Source organism: Empidonax traillii, unplaced genomic scaffold, assembly GCF_003031625.1.
Source record: "Empidonax traillii isolate 1590-97213 ecotype Southwest subspecies unplaced genomic scaffold, ASM303162v1 scaffold311:size671644, whole genome shotgun sequence".
NCBI lineage: Eukaryota > Metazoa > Chordata > Aves > Passeriformes > Tyrannidae > Empidonax > Empidonax traillii.
Window position 1 is genome coordinate 466,127 of NW_020955504.1, and position 22,125 is coordinate 488,251.

At 39.2% G+C, this 22,125-nt stretch overlaps 1 protein-coding gene across 3 annotated transcripts in view; it reads left to right on the plus strand.

Moving 5' to 3' along the window:
* MTHFD1L (methylenetetrahydrofolate dehydrogenase (NADP+ dependent) 1 like) overlaps window positions 1-22,125 on the plus strand; it is a 143,325-nt gene that overhangs the window by 116,033 nt on the left and 5,167 nt on the right. For all 3 annotated transcript variants that reach the window (XM_027891172.1, XM_027891174.1, XM_027891173.1), the window contains one exon: window positions 20,482-20,590. In XM_027891172.1, the coding sequence (XP_027746973.1) occupies window positions 20,482-20,571 (90 nt within the window). In that variant the 3' untranslated portion in view covers window positions 20,572-20,590. The remainder of the gene's footprint in view (window positions 1-20,481; window positions 20,591-22,125) is intronic.

Consider the following 22,125-nt stretch of genomic DNA (forward strand, 5'->3'; position numbering starts at 1 on the left):
CCATTTTCTTTCTTTATGACTCCTGCAATGATTCTCCTTTACAAAATACTTTGCAGCATTGATTTGAAGCCTGCAAAATTCTGTAAGGATGTAGGTTGTTTTTATATTGTGTAATCTTTTATTTATTTAGCAATAATAATTCACTGCTTTGTATGTCAAAATGAAAGTTCCAGGAACTGATATGCTGCACATGGTATTTGTAGCCAGATCTCAGTGTAGTTGCAGCTGGATTCTGTGTCACGTTTTTAAAGAGAGGAAAGAGGATATCACACACTGCTCTGGGAAGGGGGCCAAGGTATAGACATAAAAGTGGGCAGACATATGTGCTTTATGGGGAGAACAGAGGAAAGAGTGTGGTCCTGGAAGTCTGATAGGCATGTATGTATTTTGGTTGCTTCAGAAGCTGACTCAAATTTTGGATTAGCATCAGTAGTCTAGTCATTGACCCAAAGATTTTAAGGATTTTGAAATTCTGTTTTTAAGGTGATGGTTTCAGGAATTTGTTTACTAGTGTCCTCTCAGTTTGGCAATGAAACAGTTTTCTGTTTGGTTTCCTGCTTGACTTCCCAATTCATGGAGCTGGGCTGCAAGTATGTGATGTGGAAAAGAGAATTACAGCCACTGCTATGATCTAACTTGATTTTGGAATGCAGAAGTGAAGAAAAATTATGTTAAACTAGCATCATGATAACCCAGTGTAAGAGGCATTAATTGTTTGAATGGAGTTGGCCAAAACCTTCCTACTAAAACACAAACTTCTCCAAAGCTCTGTGGTTATGCCTTTTGAATTCTTTTCATCGCTTGCCTTTTTGATGCTTTTGAGAAGCATTGAAGGTAGCACTCTACTAGGCTGTGGAGTGGGAGGAGCCCATTGCATGGTGTGCAGTGCAGCCTGAATATCTGTGATGGTACATCATTTGGCACAGTGTGCATAGGAAGGACTACCTGTAGCTTCAGAGTTGGTAAGGTGGCCATTAGCAGAGCACTGTGCCTAATGAACACCCTGAGATTAGCTCAGTTGGTTAGAGTGTGGTACTAATAAAGCCAAGGCCATGGCTTTGATCCCTGTATGGGCCATTCACTTAAGAGGAGGACTCAATGATCTTGTGGATCCCTTCCAACTCAGAAGATTCTGTGATTCCATTATCACCCATTGGCTCAATGGCACATTCGTCTGAATGTATAGCAAGCATTTGCTTCCAAAGATACTGGGGATATGCTTTGCCACCTTTACGTTATGATGAGCTGTGTATTGGCAATGTGAACATAAAGAACAGGTAGGGAGGACAGCAGTCCTGGACCAACATATGGCTAGGGGCAGGTCTTTCCTCGGGTTTTGGAGAATATTGCCTGTGGTGCTGAGAAGGCAGCTCACACTCTGCTTGCTGAATGGATATTTCTACTTTCACATCATGCTATGGAGTCCATTTATTTTCAGTCTCAAGAGTAATATGCTTTTAGTGGAGGGATTTCCCCCTGTGATTGTTTAGTAGATCTTCCTTCACTTTGCCAAGGATCCTCCTTAATAAAGAGTCTCATCATCAGTTATTACTTTCATGTGACTGATCTGTGAAACACACAGAATTATTGAAAGCTATAAAATTTGTGTTAACTGTTTTCCTACATCATGATCCAAATGATTTCAGTAATGTCCCAGTGGGGTTGATGATATACATTTATTGCTGATTACCCACAGTAAACCAAGAAGCTGCAACTGTGTGACTAGAGCTCAGATGAACTTATCCATTTATGCACAAAGTAGTTCAGGGAAAAAACAGCTATAAAATAAGGCTTCATTTTAGTAACAATAGCTTTGGGTTTATATTTTTTTTTGTAGTTACTACTGTCCATAACTTTTAGTCAATGTTAGTAACATTAGGTTACAACTTCATTTAATCATGTTTTTAATCCAAACAGCAAAAATGTTGATACTCAATATTGCTCTGCAGTAAAGTGAGAAAGGAAGAACAACTTTGGTAGAACAGTGTGCTATTATTAACACCTGATGGACTGGCATAAAGTATCATATTATTAATTGTTTTAATGAGTCCTTAGATCCTATGATATTTGAAAGAAGGTAATTGATTTCTTACAACGTGACTGTAATGAACTATGTTTAAATGCATCATTTGATTATCATTTCCTTTAAATATCCAGTCCTGAGGTTTTCACTCCCTCATTCACTCCCCAACCCCAATATTTGTAGTTCCTCTTGCATTGAAGCTTTCTAAGAGCATGAGCTCAAAGCACAGTGTTTCTTCCTTCTTTACAACCCTCGGGGTTAGGTATGAGTGGGTGCTGTGCTAAGCACACTCCTCTTCTCTAGCTAAGCAGAAACATGACCATCTTGGCTGACAGTTCAGGGGCCAGGTATTGCTAAAAAGTGCTTGTCTGAAATGCATTATCAACTGTAATTGGTTTGGCACATTTATATTCTATATTAGTTTCCTCTTGCTTGTATAGACCGTGTGAAGAGCAGTCTGGAAGTGTCACAATTTTATTGTTTTTCATTTCATTCCGCAAAATAAAGTTGTTTTCATGACTTGCGAGGGCGAGTGCCAGAGGGGTGGTCCCATTTTCCTGAAGGCTGTGTTGAACACAGTGCCTTGCCTTACAGGCAGGTTACATTACTGCAGTTGGATGCTCTGGAAAGCCCTGCCCTAATGGGAAGTGTGGCTGTAAGTCTCAGAAAGGCAAGCTGGGGCAAACTCAGCCCATGTGCTCTGTTCTCAGTGCTAACTCTCTGCAGAGCAACTGAACAAACTTACCCGAGGTTTCTGTCCTAACAAGAAAAAGTACTGCATTGTATATTAAAGGGAAAGTTTTAAGCTTTTTGGCTTCATCCCCAAAAGCAATTTATAGTACTGGAACATAGAATAGGGGCATGCATGGACTCTGCAGCACACACAGTGACTGTCACTGTGCTGTAAACTACAGGTGCAGCAAGCTAGGAATGGTGGAAGGATTTCAGCATAGTTGACCTTGTCAAGTCATCATTTTGCTTTGCGATAGCTGATACCATAAAGAAAGAAAAAAAGTCTCATATAAATTTAAATCTTAAACTGAAAGCTTATGTGTACAGGAGGGCAAAACTTCACAGGAAATTTTGAACAAAAACTGCAATGCAGATATTTTTAACTAGTTTCTTTTTTACAAGAAAACATTTCATTCACAGACACTCAGATTAGTGGGAATACCTATCCACACATGACTGTCTATCTGCACGCTGCACACCCTTAGTAGCAATATACAATTAAGGATGCTTCCACTTCTGGATTTGTATATTCGGGATAAATTAAGTAATTTAAATCAGATTTCAGAAACATTCACAACTAGGTTACATTGTCAAGATTCTGTATTCTTTTTCTAGAGTTAGAAGCATTCATGGGGATAAAATTCCTCTGCATGTGCTCACATTCATTTTGATTGGCAAATAAGTTAGTCATACTTCATAGTGGCTGCCTTCCTGATCATAAGGATATCTTTCATCCTTCTTTCTCCTTTCATCTCTGTTCCCCACCCCACCCAGTGTTAATGGACATGCTGGAATAGAATCAAATAAAAAAGTTTCATCCATATACTGTGTAATATGTTTGAGGATTTTTGCGTCTTTGCTAGAAAGCAAAACACTTAGGACTGCAGGAGAATTATTTCTCTGATGAAATGTTGAAGATTGATTGATTTATTATTTAAACACTCCTTTGAGTGTTTTCATCCATAGTCTTTCTTAATCCTTATTGTAGAACTATGGCATATTTTACACCCTTGTTCCTCAAAAAAATGAAAAATGTTATTTTCATTAGGAAGAAGAAGAAGAAATCCAGGATTCAACACTTGCGTCCATTTTACCTTTCTGCTTTCTCTATTTTTAGCTTTACTCTTGCTTCATTTAGAAAGAAGTAGCTGTTTCATGTTGTGTATCACATCACATCCTTTCTAACAAGCAACTTTAGAGCATCCTTCCTCAGTACTTTGAGGGATGCAAAAGAGACTTACCAGTAATGTATTGCTTCTTCTCATTGCACCATCATGAACTTGTAATATGTCATCTGTGTGATGCTGCTCTATATTGTCAGATGACTAATTTAATTAATTTTTATTAGCTGTCCCTTAATTGAATTTTTGAAAGACAGATACAATTACAAACACAGCACAGGAAGAGCATAGGAAGAATGTCTGTCAGAGCTATACAAAGAGATGTATTGCTGCAAATATTCCCCTGCTGCTGAACAGGCCATGTAATCTGTAAAGAATTATATGTAAGAGGGAGAAAGATACTAAGAGCAATACTGAAATGTATTCAAGTGGTTGAAGTCAGTAGAAAATAAATAATAAAAATTAAAAAAAAAGGTCAGAGACATCAAATCACATGAGTGTCTCCAAAGTGCAGTGGCTCCTCTCCCAGGCACTCAATCAAAAAGAAGATAAAAATTATCCTAGTGCTCTGATGGAGAAAGAGAGAAGGCTCCTTCAGGAGAAAGAGCCATGGTGGCATTACAGCCCACAAACTGGCATCCCTAAGAGATGGGCAGAAAAAAGTGGGCATCACAAGCAAATAAGGTTTCCTTGTAGCTTCAGTCATTCAGTAACGCAAAATGCCCATGTTGCATAAGGATCATTGAGTCCCATAACTGTTTCCACTGAGCTGGAGAGTTGTTTCCATTCTTGAGTTGCCACTTTGAATTCTTGTGAATCTGTATTAGGATAACTTGCTGGTAGAATACACTGATATAATACCATTAAAGAATATCTTTTAGTGAATGTGGCCTGTCTTCAAGAGCTCCCATCCCTTGGCTTATTTAGCAAGTTATCCTAATTTGAATGTAGAAAGGCCATCTGCACAAGAAACCCTGGTAGGTAAGCAAGCTATGACATCCAGTGACTATAGTTCCTTATATTACTGATAAATGTGCTGCTGCAAAGTCTGGAGTAGGAACAGATTCTTTCACCTTTTTCTGAAAGAAATGTCAGCAATCATTTAAATGCCTTTTTCTAATGCTTTACACGCACTTTACAAAATGGGCACAATTGGGAGACTTGCTTTACTCTCTAGTCAGAAGGAGAGAAACTGCAGTGGGAGAACTGGTGAACATAGACACTCCCCACACACATGCACATGTGTCATACTGGAATGAGGTACTATTAAAATTTAAACAGAATGGCTGTAAGCATTCTTATCCCATTATAGAAGTGTTTTTTTCTAGGTAAACTGAATCCACTCTGAAATGTTAGCTGAGCCTATGTTTACTTTTGCAACTGGAAAACATTTGATACGCTTTAAAATCAAATTCTCTAAAGGGAAAGTAACTTTTTTCTTTCCTTGTGTTGTTTAGGCCAAATGGACCATTTCATTAAAGATATGTTCTGAATTCTGTTCCCCAGATGCAAAAGCTGTGATAATCCAAAAATGTGCTTTCTTGTAGGCCTTTCAACATGATTTCCAGTACAGTTAAAAAAAATTAGTAGTATACAAGATGAATTCCAGATAACTGCAGTGCAATGTCTAGTGGTTTCATGGGGTACCATTTTCCAGGGATATATTCATAAAAGTTCATCTTTAGTGGTCTAAAGTAATCCTCATTTTATGGGGTAATTAAAGACTTCTGTTTTGATGTTGTCTACTGTCTTACCTGGGACTGATTTGGAACCAGATACATACTGTAGAGGAAAATTCAGCATGACACTTTGCTGCTGGCATTTTTCGTGGGGAATTGCAGTATTCTCCAGATGGGAAAGAAACTTACAAGGGGGGGTTATTTTTTATAGGTCTTATTATAGCTAACCATTCTTCTACTTATCACTTCAGGTACATGGAAAATTGCCTGGTTTTGGGGTCTTTCCAGTTTATAAAGTACAAAGTTATGGTAATATTTTTTTGACACTTGAGTTAGAAAAATTCTTACATTTTATCAGATTCAAGACAACTGACTGCCCTTTGATTGTTTCCAGACACATATAATATCAGTCATAAAGGTAACATAATATTAGATTTAGGGTTCTGACAAATGTGTCTGCAAATGAAAATTATACTGCTGAAGCTGTATCAGCCCCCGCCTCTCTGAGGGTTGGTGGTGCCCTGAGTGGAGGAACATCCCATCTGCTTGTGAAGCAGCTCCACAGTGGTTATGGTTTACTTTATTTGTTGTTTTGTAGGGAAGCCTCTGTTATTTTCATTTTGCTTTGTATGTATCACTCTAAAAAAAAAAGAAGTGGTTGTCCAGAAAGTGTTTGAGAAGTGACTGAGGTACTCGGGCATCAAGAGCTAAGGGAGAGGGATGGCAGGAGTGTCTGTCTCATCTCTTGCTCCAAGTCCCACTGTTCTTGCTGGTAGTCAGAGTCCTAAATCTCATGTAGTCCTTTGGTGAACCAAAGAGAGTGGTCAAACAGGCTGCAGACGTGCCCCTCTTGGCAGCAGTTTGGGTGCAGGTGCCTATGCTCTGGAAGGTGTAAATCTGTCCTGCCTTGGGGAGGAGGCTGGGCTCCCAGCCCTGCCTGTCACAGCCCTCTCTGAGGGGACAGCAGTATGAAGAGCTGCCTTTTGCTCGCTTTTCAAGGGATCTTCTCTAGCAAAGAGACCATAAGCCTTAAACATCAGAATGAGCTAGGGAGGGTCAGAATCTTATGGGAGGAAATTAGTAATAAGAATGTCACAGACCATCTCCTAGGTTATTTGGAGTTGTGCCGTGGGTATATCATCGTTTTCTCTTCCCTCTGACTGAATTTTTTGGGTTTTTTTTAATTGTAGCCTTAATGGCAGTGAAATGGATCTGAGTGCAGTACCTGTTAAATGCCAGCTTGCTCTTGTATGGCATCCATCTGTAAATGCAGTTGGAACAAACATCTGCTCCCAGAAATTACTTGTCTTTTTTTCAGTGTCTACCAGGCTTCTCATCGCCCTTCTCGGTAATCCCAGCAGGTCCCCAAAAAAAGTAAAGATCCTTATTCATGTGACATTGTAACCATTTCAGCTGGCTTGTTGAAGTTCAAAAGTTATCACTGAGGGAGCAATGCAATCCTATTCACAAGAAAGTGAAAATTTTTCAGTTGTGAAGGTTATCATGTTTGCTAGATGTACATAATCCATGTTACTTCTTCATTGTAACCTGGACCCCACAAAAATGAAAATTCACGTAGGGTATCTTTTTCAGCTGAAATTTGAATTGGTGGGTAAATAACTAGACAGTGATCTTTAAAAGCAGAATGTTACAGAGACTGTCACAGCCACCATTAATATGTGGCCATTCCCTTCTGAAAACAGAATGCTGAGCTTGGTTTTAAATATCAGCTTGCACACGATATGATGTGTAGTATATTGCAAAGGCTTGCTGACTTAAAATGTGTTTTTAGAGCTAATTGATGTTATCAGAGCTCTGTTTTTGCCCCCCAAATCAGTTTGGCAATAGGTTCGTATTCTTTAGCAATTTGACCATTTTGTTGCTCTCCATTTAATTAAAGTTTCTTCGATCACTGTTTCTTCACATACAGTTTTAAGACTCTTGATGTGTTAACATGTTTTTAATATTTGAAGTACTGAGAAAGCCAAGAATTTGTAAGTTGTCACGTTCATATAAAATTTGCATCTGTAACATCTGAAGTCTTGTGAATTTCATAGACTTGTATTTATACCCATATTATGTCCCTGTGGTGTTAGGCAGAATTTAAAGGTTATCTGAAGCTGTTTTCATGCTGCCTGGAAACTGCTTTTTCTTTAAAAATATTTCTTCAGTCTGTGAAGAGATGTTGCCAGGCATCTGTATTAATACTGCTAGAAAAGAAGGAAATACTTTCTCACATGTGATTAAAATGTGGAAGTCATTAACACAGGAAAACCATTGGGTCCAAAAATTTAACAAGACTTCTGAAAGGTTATAGTCATCAATAATATACAAGGTTGCAATTAATGTAAGTAAGTAATTTGGAAAAAATGCTAAGTGTAGTGTTCAAGGATCCAGTTGGTCTTTAACTATCAGCTCCCAGTTGGACAGAGATTGCTTTGTCAACCTCCATAGTTTTAGCTTTTCTCTGTAAAGCATCTGGCACCAGCCACTGTGAGAGACAAAACCCCGGGACATGCACATTTGCTCTGAAATGAGACAATATGCTCCCTGCCTGCCTTCTGGCTGATTTAAAGCGTGTAACTTCTGTATTAATTGATCACACTGCACCAGTTTTCTGTGCGTACGCAATGCCCTGCTGCTCTGTACATGTAAGAAGCAAGGCACTAGGAGCTTTTATTACTAGCCTGGATCAAATGAAGATAAAAGATAGTGCTTCAGAAACAAATACAGCAAAATAGATACAGACACTTCCCACCTTCGAGCTTTGACAACTCTTTCTTGTTCCTGTGTGTTTCAGCTGTGGCCAAGGCAATGCTCTGCACCATCCTGCAGGTCACACACAGTTGCAGCAAAGCAGCAGGAAAACAAAGGAGAGAGAACATACAGTGGTGCACAGGGAGCAAAGCCTTTTTCGTATGCACCAGGGAAAAACAACATTGTGCTGCTGGCACTGCATATGTCAGATTTGCTTTTGTGCCTGAGATTCCAAATGAGCTGCGCTGACTGTAGAGCTCTACTCCAGACAGTAGGAAAGAACATCAATGCCATTGTATTTGGCACCTGTAGTAAAGATGTGATGCAGTGGGTAGACATGGAAAATAAGCACTCTGCAGGTAGTCTGTCCAGAATGAGATCAAGGCATGCTTGTGACAGCACAAATAAGCTCCCTCAGACTTTGTTAAGCTCTTTGTCTCTTTAATTTATCTGGGAAAGAAAAGAAATAAACTAAATTTCTTGATAGCTCTCACCAAAAAAATCAATTTAAAAATAACTTCACAGTCAGTATTTAAGCAGTCTGAGAAACGTCATGTGAAAGCAGAGACAAAGCAGCATTTTTCCACAAATAAATAGCAAGTAATTTTCAAATGAGAACAACTAAATGAATTCCAACTGCTGGAGGGGGTGCTGATTTTGAGACAGCGGCAGGATCCATGGCTCCGTTCAAGGGCTTTTGCTCACCAGCAGCTTCCCTGCAAGGAGAGTGCCCCAGCAGCTGAGTAACAACACACACTGGGGCACTGCAGCTCCTCAGGTGAGTTTTGGTGTGCCAGTGTGAGGGGCCTTCATTCACAGGGTCACTGGGAGGGAAGGAAGAAGGCTGAACATAAGCGGATGTGTTAAGGGTAGTGTTTGTTATGCCTTTGCTGAGCAGTGGAATTGTAAATGATTTGTTTGCCAAAACTGAAAGTTCATTGCAGACTGATCTTGTTTTGATTGGGAAGAGCCAGGGGGCTATACCGTGAGAGTAAATCAAGCTTATGGCTTTGCCTGCTAGTTTGTTCATTTGGCATTAGAGAGGTTATATTCTAAGTGGTTTTTGATTTCTGTGTTATGATTTTTTTAGTCTTTTTACTATTTACTCTGTATGTGTGAAAATAACTTTCACGTACAAGATAAACTTTCCGTGGTGGTGGCACTTTTACACATCTTTTCATGCTTGAGAAGAAGTTCCCATAGATTGGGTCTGTACTAGGTGTTTGTCAAAAAAGAGTTGTATTAACCTGTTTTGTGTTGGGATGCAGAAATTCATTACCTTCTTTTTTTTTTTTTTTGTCCTTTCATATACTTCGTTTGGGAAAAATACTACCCACAAAACATCTATTTGGGGGTTGATTTGTTTTTCAGACTGAAAAAAAAAGTGTTTCCAAATACAGTTGATTTTAATTGAATGGTTTAACAACCTTTTTTTCACTTATGTGAATATATTATTATCCCTTGTTGTATTGCAGAAACTGTGGTTAGGAAAGTGTCTTACTACAAGTTCATACTGAGCAAATTGTGAGAAATGGAGAAAGTTGTATTTCATTTTAAAATGCCGATACAGCATTCATTATGTAATAGAAAAAGATGTTTCATGCAGTGTTACTTTTGAATTTCAGTTATATGAGACTAAGATGAGAATCAGTTATAAATTTCAAGTTCTATTCTCCTAGCAGCACCTCAGCTCCTTTTGGCAAATTATTTAACATTTTCTGCCTCCTATCTCACTCACAATTTGAAGTGGAGATCTTATTGTATTTATTTCCCAGATGTACTTAAAGTATTTCATTCGTATGTGTAAGTGCTTTGGAAATAATTTTATTTATACATTAAAAAAAATATCAATCTTGATTATATGATATAAGGATACACATTTGTAGGATAAAGATTGTGCTCTCCATCAGTGAACAAAATTTTATTTGGTTTCCTTTGATAATTGAATCTGTCTGGCAGCTTGTTAACTCGTGGTTCTCTCAGTGAACAGAAATTGGTGTTTTAGTATCTTCTTAGAGAAACTTTGAAAATCAGTATTGCCATAAGAGAGTCAAGTCACACATTCATAGCTAGAATTTTTTCCTGTCTCCTTTCAGCTATTACTGCTGTTAAGACAATTTACAAAGGAGCTGGCTTTTCTGAACGCTCTAGTGCATCACAAGTCAGCAGCTTTTAGCCTTTTTCAAAGCATTTCTACGCTCCTCCATTTTCCAGAGGTGTGAACTCCAGCATAGGTTATTCAAGGCTTGCTTTTCTTAGCAGCCTTGTGAAAACTTCTTAAAATAGTAGTTCAATAGACTGCAGGAGGAAAATTGCTGATCTAAGTAATATCCTTCTCTTTTCTATTTTGTTCCTTGTCAAAGGGGACCACAGTACATTCTGGTATGATTTTAGAGAACACACAATATTGATTAATGCATACTGCCAGAGTTCTGTAGTTGTTGATGTAGTTGTGACTATCTGATTTACACAGACAGTTTCACAATTTGATGTACTTGTATCCATCCAAACTGGATCCATTCTGTATCTTCTGGGTTCCAAACAAATAGAAAGGAAAAGTGTTTTAGTTCCTCCCCAAAGCTAAGATAGCATCAACCGAGCATATCAAAACAGTAATTTGTCTGGAGAGCGATGAGGTGAAACTCTGTAGGGTTAGAAAGCATCCACATCCAAAATTGCAATATAAGGTGCTTCTTTGTTGTTGTCTATTTCTTGTTTGCTTCAGTCCATCACAAAATACTGTCTTTATGCACTACAAAGAGCAAATAAATTGTTTATCCAAGCAACAAGTGACTAGAGCAAGTAGACATAGAAACTTGAACTAACAAGATCAGAGATGCTCACAGGTCAAGGTTGATACATGATGACAGTACAGTGATAGTGGTTGATGCTGTTGATGCCCACCACAATTGATCATTCTTTGGAGACAAGCCTCCCAGGCTCTTCTTTCTGACACTTCCCATGATATCTACAGACCAGAAAGCTGAACTGCAGCTGTGAAGTGTATATCCTAGGTTTTATTGTTTCCCAGTCCTGAAAACTAGATCGCATCTACTCAGGTAGGATTAGCAAAGCATAGACATCTCCTCTTCCATTTTTTTCAATTCAAGTTGTTTTGAGGTGTTTTCCAAAAATCTCATACCCTTTGGTATTATAAAGGTCATCACTGGCACTTAGTTTAAATCAAGTAATAAGACCAAGCCAGTTTGTCAATTTAACAGTTAAAAAAAAATAATTTTAAGGGGCCCTATGCTATAATTCCTTTATGTTCTTTAGAAGCAGTTTTTCCACACACATATCATCTTTGCCTTGTATGATCGTTCTTAGGAAACTTTACTTACTCAGCTTTCAGTGGCTTCAGTTAATTGTAACCAAGAGGGCTAGTATGGCAGCAGTTAAATGTGTTTTTATTCACCATAGTTACACAGTCTTTTGGATTTCTTCATGTTGTAATTTGCCATTGAAATGACTGGATGATGCTCCTGATACTCTTCCTAGCATGGCATACTGAGAAGGGTAAGGTTTATTGCATGTTGAGCACACACAGTTGCTTCACACAGTCTACTGCTGCCACCATCTCCAGTTTCTGGGCTGTAATTGAGGCTTTCTGAAAGTTATGAAGCTTTTAACCAAAATGACTTAGTGAAGATCAGCAGCACAAAGTGGGGCTTGCTCCCAGGTTTTGAAGAACAGCACTTCGAGAAGAAGACTTGGTACAAAGTAAAGAGGTTTCAGAGGAGATGAAGGGTGCACAGGCCCTGAGCAGCTGAGATGAATCACCTCTCCCTGCCATCAAATACCACAAAACCTGCTCTGTTTTCAGCAGAAACTGAGCATCTGGCGCAGCTTGGACACCTCCTTCTCACCAGGAGACCTGAGCGCTGAACTAAGCAGGACAGTTATGTACCTATGAACATCAGATATTTCAAATATTGTTGCTGAAACAGCACATGAGAAAAATGCCTTTATCCTCTGGAATTATTCTCTCAGAGGCATGTTTCCAGCACTGTCTGATATATTGGACATTTTTCAAGAAAGGGAACAGCCTTGGGAGCGTCTGACATCAGGATTGAGCTGAAGGGAAAGATTTCTTCTGGCTGAGGAGGTGATTTTGTACAAGAGGCAGTGAGCAAGAATCCTCTGCCAGAGTTTCTGTCTAATGCACAAGGGGGAAAGGAAAATCAGGATGTAGGCCTTGGCCAAGGGAGCAATTACTCCTGGAAATGGATTTGAGTGGGCTGGGATGAAGGAAAGTGTTTTGGAACAAGTCACCTGGAATTTGTAGTCCTCTTTTTTTTCTCTGCCCCTTTATTTCCTCCATGAATGGTTCCTTTTTGGGGGGAGTTATTTGGTGAGGTTGGGTTTTATATCTTTCATTTTTGTGGTATTTTGTTTATCAATTAACCTATTTAAAGCAGAAAACAGTTCTGAATATGTGAAACATGCTGTGTTGTGGATAAAAAGTATAAAAAACAGCACACCCAACTAACGCCATCTAACTTGCTACCTCAGAGAGGTGTGTTTTTTGAGGAAAATTTAGTATATTGATTCCATTGTGCTGTTATCACAGGGACCATTTTCTTCTGCTTCAAGTGTGGTTTTATAAATTCTAAGATGAAAATGAGTTGAGAGAACTCTGCCAAGAGGACTTGCAGTCATATAAGCGAGTCATAAATGTTTTACTTAATCGGGGAAATTGCTTATCCTTTTACAGATTACATCTATTCCTAAGAACTTTATTTAATAGCTAGCACAATGCCCGCTCTGGGTCTTCGGTGCTTCCCCTCATCACTAACAGCAACATTTGAGTTGCAGTGGTATTACACTGACTAAATTCACCAAGATCTTAGCCAACCAAGCAGTGACTGATTCCTCATGTCCCCTGCTTCCTGTGGGATATGAACACACACAGGTCTCTCCAAAAGCTGTACTGGACAGATGTGGACTGTTGTGTGGGTTTTGTTTTTCCCTTAGGGAGCCCAGGAGATCACTTTTAGTTTCAGAGTATTTCCGCTCAAGATGAGTAACTTGTCAGATCCTGGTAATCCCTCAGAGCATGTAATGGGGCACAAGTTACTTCTGCCTCACTTAAGCACATGGCAGCAAGGTCAATTAGGATTGTATAATCAATATTCAGAACTTTTATAACTTCATCCAGATGCCGAGAGCAGAAGAGCAATATCCATGTATTTTGTTGTTGTAAATCCTTTCACAAAAATCGAACAATTGCCAAGAATGTGTAAACATAAAAGTAAGCAGCAATTCTAACAGAATAATTGATGCCAGATGGACTTCTGCACCTGATATCAGTCAACATGCCAGTGAAAAAGAGCCATTTATTTATTGCAAGGAATACTACAGCATATGTTGGGGTAACATCAGCATCTTTTCAAACATTATTTTGATTATTTTGAAAGCTGCTAATGTGTTGCATTTTTTGCTATGATTGTTCTTAAGCATTGCAACAAGATTCTTTTTTGTTAAAGATTTCCTGAGAAGGAAATATGATCTTCACTCTCCGTAACTCCTCTGGCTATAATCAGGTTTTGCAAATTTTCATTAAAACTTACAAGTAAACTGTTATTTAAACACTGACTAAAGATCATTGCTTAGCCACTTTTAGAAATCCTGGGTTTTTCAGGCAATGAAAAATAATGACATAATATTTTCTTAAGCATTATGTAGCTATTAAAGTAGATTTCTAAAAATTATTGATGTTTCCAAAGCTGAATTTACTGGTTTGTAAAGGTTGATACTTTTTGCAAGGAAGCACCATATTGCCTCCATTATGCATCTGCTTTTCCTAACGTGAGAGTTGGAGGTTGGTTTGCTTTTAAGAGGTGGTGAAAATTCACTTGACCATCAGTTCAGGCTTTGGTATGGTATCATTCCCCTCTGTAATACATGAACGGTGGGTGAGATGTAGACTATATTGAACATATTTTGTTTTGGCAGTTTCATTCTGGCGTGTTTCTTGTAATTATGATCAAAAAATGCTGTTCTCTTCATTATTCTTTGTTGTTATTTTCATGTAATTTTATTTACTTCCATCATTCAAAACCTGAGCTAACTCTGAAGTGATGGAGCTCTGCAGAATGGAGGAATTTTCCAGTTCTGTGAAAAAAGCTTCAAGCTGATCCTGGAGATACTTAGTATATGCTGCCTAATTTTTCTGCACCCTTTCCAATGCACACTGAGTGCTTCTATGTGCTGTAGGACAGTTCAGTTTGAAGATGAAATGAGTGACTACTCACTGGAAGTAATTGCACAGTTGCATCCTACAGAGTGCTGTAGTCCTACCCACTACCCTTATTGCATGGATACTCTCATAAAATGGAGAGCGCAGGGACCTTGAGGCATCCAGTAAAAAGATCTGTACACACTTCTCCAGCCATGCAGTGGAGTGAGATGACTGTTAATCTTTCTCTCCCACTACATGGATTGCAATTCCTTTCCAATGCATGGCCAGCCCCACACATGTCAGTGGAAGTAATCTGGCACTCAAGACAAAGAGCACCTAAAGGCAGGCAGGGCTGGAGAATAGGAGAGATTTCTTCAGAAAGCTCTTCCATTCAGCTTTGCATGTGCTGAGATTGACAGATGCACTGAAGGGGAGGAAACTTCTGGTGGTTGATCTGTCTTCCAGAGCTCTAACTCACACTAGGAAATGTTACTGAAACCCTGAAGCATAGCTCCTTCATGCCGTGCCTCAGGATTCCAACAAATTCTGGCATGTTGACCACAATGCATGCAGGTTTATAGCTCTATTTATAAATCTCTTGAGTTTCATCTCGTATCGTTTCTTGCTGAGGGAGTGTGGGATGTGCAGTTCATCCCATCAGATTTTATTGAGGAGTTATCCGCAGTCATGGATATGCTGGATTCTCTTGAGAGACAACATCTGTTTTCTGCAGTATTTCAAGTTTGAAATGGTTGTGGGTTGTCATAGCTTGTTTAATTAACAAAAGGATACAACTAAATAATGGGAATTACTTGCATTTCTTGTCAAATGCCACATTACCTCCATAAGCCACAAAGTAGGGATGTTTCCTCAGTAAGCTATTTGCTGAATTTTTGGCATCTTCTAATCATTTTTCCCCCCTATTTTATTTAAGTATGGATTCCTCTGGCTTTCTCTGTTATTTAGAAACCATGTTATGCCTGTAAAACAGACACATCTTGTCTGATAGGGGAAAAAGACACTAAACGTGAGTTGGATGTAGTCCTCAAGACCATGTGTTTTGCCAGTCATGCCATTGGCCTAACCCAGTTAAGGCAATCTGAGGTTCTATAAGGATTTTTTATGTAGATAGATAAATTAAAAAATATATAGATATATATGGGTGGATGGACACACACTTAAAGGTGGGATATGTCAATGACTGATGGGCATTCTTATGATAAAAAAAGGAAGGTAAGCAGCATAGTTCTTCTTGGGACCATAACAAATGTGTCTAGCAGAGTCTTGGTGCTTGACACATTTACTGTGTTTTTACACGGTGCTGTGTAACTTTTATGTAGATCTTATGGCCAACTAAAATTACAAGTCAACACATAACTCCAATTTAAATGAAAGTCAACTTAGTCACTCTTCCAGTGACAGTGGATGTGTTCTTGGAGAGGGCATGGAACAACATTTTTGTATGGCTTCCTACAAAATAACTGGCATTTTCATTTACTCGTGTAAGTAAACTTCTGAAAGTTCATAAATGCCTGCTATAACAGCAGCCTTCAGGCATTCTTAACTAAAACTGTGGTTTATCTTCCACCAGTTGTGCTTTTGCAGAAGCATAAATTATCCTCAGGATAAACTGACCCTAAGGCTTGCTGCTTTTGCCTCCTAAACACAGAGTCCCATAGTAATAAAAAGGCAATGTCCATTTCACATCACCTCTCTGCAGTTGATTCACTCTCATGGATGCATGGACAGTTGCACAGTTTGTAGAAAAAATGGTTGATTCCAGTGAGTTCCTGCAAAACCTAGTTCCTGTTAATTCATAAATGATATATCTTGGACAGCAGCTGGATGAATTCTTTATAAAACCCTTATTTTTCCCTGCATAAAGCATTCATATGAATTGCATAAAGCCTTAAGGTACAAGGTTTATGCTTTGTATTTTCCTTCTCCCAGGGAAAGTATAATAGTAGCAGTTTTGGTCAAATTAAATACTGATTATTTCAGCTATCTAAATTTAGTCTGTGGTTTTCCGTGGATAATGTGCTGTTATTTGCTGCTTCTAACCCTGTTCTTTTCTCAAAGCCATGCTGTGCAATGTTTTATAGCTACCAGTCTAAACCCAAATGTCGTTATATTAGTGTGGAGAGTTGTGCTGATCTCTATGCAATATATAGAGGGTGTATGTTTAATGAGATGCCTAGCAAGCGACTGTAGGACTGTAAATTTCTGTGGGGTTTTTTTGTGCTGTTCATACCAGATAATGACCGAAGTGATTTGTGTTTTAGGCATATTTTCCCTTTCATTGTTCATTCTCATTTTTTTTCAAGTTTTAGAATTGAAGTAATTTTAGTAAGTAGTTATCAAGAAAGCCTGGAGAGGTAGAGGTAGTCTGCCAGCTGCTGTACAGGTGCAGTATGTGCTGTAGCTGGGGGGTAGATTAGCATCTCCCCTCCATGCACAGAAATCTAGGCTCTGACTTGGGTTAGTGAGAGGGATGCCTCTGGGTCATATCTACCAAAGTAAAGACCAGCCTGTGTATTCACTCATTAATGCCTTCATCCAGCATCATGGAAAATGGTGAGAGGGAAGAGGATCATTCTGAGCCACATTTTCCATGTGGAAAGCCAGTCAGCTGAAACCTCGATTCAGCCTTGCAGCTGATTGAGCCCTCTTTTCTTTCCTACCTACTTGGTTGAAGGAAAGAAATGGAGGGCTGGAGAGGGAATAATCGGTAGTAATTTCCTCAGGCAGCCAGCCATCTCCTCCTATTGACCTTGAAGTAATGAAAAAGGGATAGATTCTGCTGCACGTTACCTCTGTACATCCAGATAATGAGAACAGAGAGTAATGATCATAAATCTACTTGGCTTTGCCCGTTTGGAAGTCTGGGCCATGGGGAAAATGACAGTATGTGTTTTATTTTCGCTCTGTAATTCACATAAGCATTCTTCCCAAGTTTTTTTGTGTTTGGTTTGTTGTTTTTTTTTTCCTTGTACTTCATTTTATCAAACAGTAATTTTAATTCAGATGAACCCATTCCCTTTTGTTGACTTAAATTTTCAGTCTGAGAATAGTTGTGTTCCCTGAACCAGCGAAAAACCAGTCTGACATTCACATTTTATAGATGTAATAGCTTTCCATTAGTTAATACAGAGGACTTACACCGGTATAGGACTAGGCCTGTGAAAGAAAAAAGAAATCCAAAATATGTATGTAGGGCTTTTGTCTTTAATATTTCTTTTTTAAAAATAGGGAAAAACTCCCCTTAAGTAGCTATATTTAAAAAATTTAAAAAAAAAAAAAAAGGGGAAAAAACTGGAATTTGGGAGTTAACTTTCAGTTGTCAAATTGCCATACACGGAGTAACAAGAAAGTTGTCTTTGGCAATTTGTTCATTCCCCTCCTAGTGAGATGTAATTCATTAAGGCAGTTCCTTGTCAAGCGTTAACTCAGAAACCAGGAGGAAACTGAGACAGAAAGTAATTCAGTAACCCTAATAATGTAGTAGTCCAACTAGTGTGGCCAATGAGTAAAGAATAGTAGCAAGGTGTTTTAGTACTTAGCTAAGATGCTAAGACGATGTCAGCCAATAAATGTCATGCAATCAGAGGCAGGGTTTGGTCAGTGTAAACTGACAGTTTTGTCTTTTAATCCTACTACATAGAATAACAAAACATCAGAAAGTACTATATTTAAAAACAGAGGAAATGTTGTGAGTCCACTAGAAGAGCTTGTTGCACTGTTTTTTCTTAGAACTAGACCTCAAGTGAGATAATGGCTGCACCAGTACTGAAGCTCCCTGAGACTCCTTTCCCTCTTCTCAACATGAGATTAACCTCTGAAAGGGTAGTAGAGCTCTCTGGACTTAATGGGACTGTGGTGGGGAGATATTACAGTTTGCTTGTATTCCCACGATAGAGAAATTACAAGTGTGTTTGGAGTGAAACTAAAGCATAAAGCAGACATTAACCCCATCTCTGAATATGCAGCAGATCAGTTTGGCATAAAGAAATGCAGTCTGATCCAGAGCAAGGGGGGCCTGTAAGTCTGGCACTCTGGAGGAGCTAGGATGGTGGTCATGTGTTTTTCCTCTTTTGAGGCCAATTAGCCTGTTAGAGCTTGCCTGTGGCCAGAGAAAATATATCGCTGAGCTGTGCTTCTTGGGGAATTAGGAAGGATGGAGGGAGGAATTTGCCCAGCCCTGAGCTCTCAGCTGGAGATCTGGAGGTGATGGCTGGCCACAGCGTACTCTGGCTGCTCCCCTGCAGCCAGTGGCCTGGTGGTGATCTGGTCATGTAACAAACAGATTTAATTTATGAGCCAACCAACCTTGCCCACAAAAACATGTATTTACATCAGTTCAGTGTGTTGAATAAGGCTGGCTGCAGTAAGAGGGGGAGTCATCCCAGCGGTTCACTGGGTGAAACTGTCCTCTTTCAGCAATGTGCTTCAGCTCACATCATGAAAACATACTCTAATCTTTCTGTCAGTTATTAAGTTTAAAGTGTTTCTGGTACTCAAGCCAGTGTAATTTTTCTTCTTTCTATACAGCCATGTTTGAAGGTTACATCCTGTGGTCAGGTTAATCACCAGTTTTAATGAGCTCTGCTGACGTGTCCTGGCTAAAAGTTTGTTCCTCAAAATCTAGCATCTCTTAAATAAGTTTTAATGCTTAAAGACTCTTAGCCAACATACAATCGAGCTAAGTTGAACTCCAGGTTTGTTTCCAGAGATTGTATGGTCTCTCATCAATTTAAGTATTAATATAGGACCTAATACAGCAGGGCCATTTTCCACTTTTGAGCTTAAGATACCAAAAGAATTTAAGGAGTCATTTTTAGAGTGCCTCGAATTAGTTGAAATACAGTGAGATATTCAGGGTTTCTAACTGTCATTTTAGAAAGACTAAGGGTTTGAATCCAAAGTGATCCAGGTTCATCCAAACTGGTCCTGCCTTAAGACTGCCCCACAGCAGTCACAACCTTTACCCTGTGCCAGTGGTGGCACTGGTGACACGCAAGCCCTTCCTGGTTCAAGGTGCTGAAACTGAAGGAGAAGCAGCAGATCAAAACCCAGCATTATTCTGCCAAACCTGCTCTCCAGACATCTCCTTTGCAAGGAAGATGTAGGGAGTCCTGAGGCAGGGAGTTGAGAACCTGAGGTACCTCTCATTTAAAGTGGCTTAAACTACTGTATACCAGCACCTCAAGGTTCCCATGTCACCCTCATGTCTTTAATTGCTGACAAAATGCCAATTTCATGTAATAGTTATAAGTAGCATGAGCAGAGCTGTAGTTATCTGTGTAATTTAAGTCCATGAAACTATTCATATGTTTAAAAGTATGCAGATGATGGTGTCTTATGCTAGATCAGGATCTTAATTAGGCATAGTTTGAGATAATTGGGTTGCTTTAGCTTCATATCTCAACCTGCTAATTCTAACTACTAAATTAGGATTCAACTGTAATCCCTGTATGTTTAGCCGAACTATTTCAATTTGTTCCTTACATTAGGTAAGTGTTGCAATCAATTCTGCTTCTCTTTTCTGGTTTTCTGTGGGAAAGGTCTGAGTTCAACAAATTTGTATCACAGGGTAAATTCAGACAATTATGTCCTTGCCCTTTGCTGTGTGATTTTTTTTCAGGAGATATAAATGGATAAATGTTCTGGATAAATATTTTGAGGAAAAAGTAAGTCCCAGGGTTTTCATTTTGTTATGGAGTTTATTCTCAGGTTGCTATTCTAGCCTGTATTTTGTGGCTTTTGTTTTCCCTTTCCTGTCTTTTGGAAGCTCATACTTGAAAATTAATCAAAAAAGTACCAAGTTGACATTTTTAACAGAAACGAAAAATGTGGTAATGATCACATCTGCAGACAAGTCTATGTTGAACAGTCCAAGTGAAGCCTTTCTCTTAGTCTAAGGTTTACATGGGTGGAGTGATTATCTGCTTACAGGTGCACTAGTATAACTTAATTTCATTGTTTCCACAGATGAGTACCATGCCAGGACTGCCCACAAGGCCATGTTTCTATGACATCGACCTTGACCCTGTCACAGAGCAAGTGAAAGGATTGTTTTGAGAGTGAGGTCCAAATTCAGGTCAGTCAACAGCCTCTATTTTCCTGTTTCAGCTTGGGGGAAGATGTTTGTTTCTAGGATGTATATAGAAAAGGTTGTCAGGAGTTTATCTAGGCCCTAGTTTCAGTAAGGACTTCACACACTTTGGGAGGATTTGAGGAAATGTTTCATAATGTGCACTTTATCACATGGGTTTCTCGTTTGCTGAATGGTGTCTGACACTGCCAGTGTACACTAATGGTGCCTTTCGGATTTTGTGGCACTGTCAGTTTGGCTTGAGGAGAAGCCAGCTCTGCAACTGTAGTGCTCTTGGCTGTGGAAAACGCCAGTCTGAAAGAAGCGTGTCATCTTAGCTCAAAAGAAATAATCTTTGATACTACACTTGTGTGGCAGTGTGTGTCTATCATTATGTAGGTACCCAGGGAGATGTTTAGCTTGTTCATAGCTCTGCTTTCTTTTTTCATGTTTTGTTTTTGTAACTGCTTTCATCTCTCTCAAATGGTAACAAGCATTCCAGGAACACAGAGCTGTCCTCTTAGCCTGTTTTTCGTGCTGGATTCTCTCCCTTTTCCTCGAAGGTTGCAGTTCCCCCACTACCTCCTCCCCTTTTCTAAGTACTTAATCTTCTTGGTGTCCTGCTTTAATTTTGCATAGCACATGTTCCTCACTTAAAAATCCAAGATGTTATGAAAATATTTCATGCTACTCCATTTTAACCTTGTAACATAATAAGCGGACTAAGAGAGAATGTAACCCTGACTGAAACAAACCATGTGTGCCTGTGATGGGATTCTCTCCTTTCATCACTTAACTCTCTCCTTTCCCCCAGTAAATTGGTCTGGAAAGCAAAACAGTTTCTTTTAGACCGAACAACAATATTACTGTGAGCTAATAGGACTGTGATGGGACCCCAGATCAGCCACAGCTTTGAGGTGGATGTGCCCAGGTGGTTCAGCCCTGCTCTAGCAAACCTTTACTCTGGTTTGAGAGGACTGGCTTTTGTTTCGGTGTTTGGATGGATTGCTCAGAGGAGGGGAGAGGTTTGCACAACCCAACCAGACCAAGTTAACTGTTCACTTGCCCCTAATTGAATGTTTACGTAACATCTGGTGAGAGCAGATTCTGCCAGTTTGGGTGTGCCAGTCAAGACAAGTAAAAAGCAGTTAGCTTGAAAGTTAACCCGCATGCACAGGTAATTACTACCCTACACGCAAACCATCACTGACTATTCTGTTGCTGGGTAGCGTTATGCATACTACTTCTTGGCATATATCCCATTCTTGTTACCGATGCGCATTATATGTCTGGCGGCTTGATGCGTACATATTGATTCATCAAGTGTCAGTCACATAATTACTTCTGACTCATTTGAAATGACTGTAGAATACTAATGTAAGATCTACATGCAGATTCACATAGCCTCCTTAATTGGGTGTTTACTGACTAGTCTTACAAAAATCCATCCAAACCATGGATCGGTGAGTTTTGAAGAACAACAGTAATTAAGCAGACAAAATACTCCATTCCAACTGTGAAGACCTTTCATTGGAAGTTGT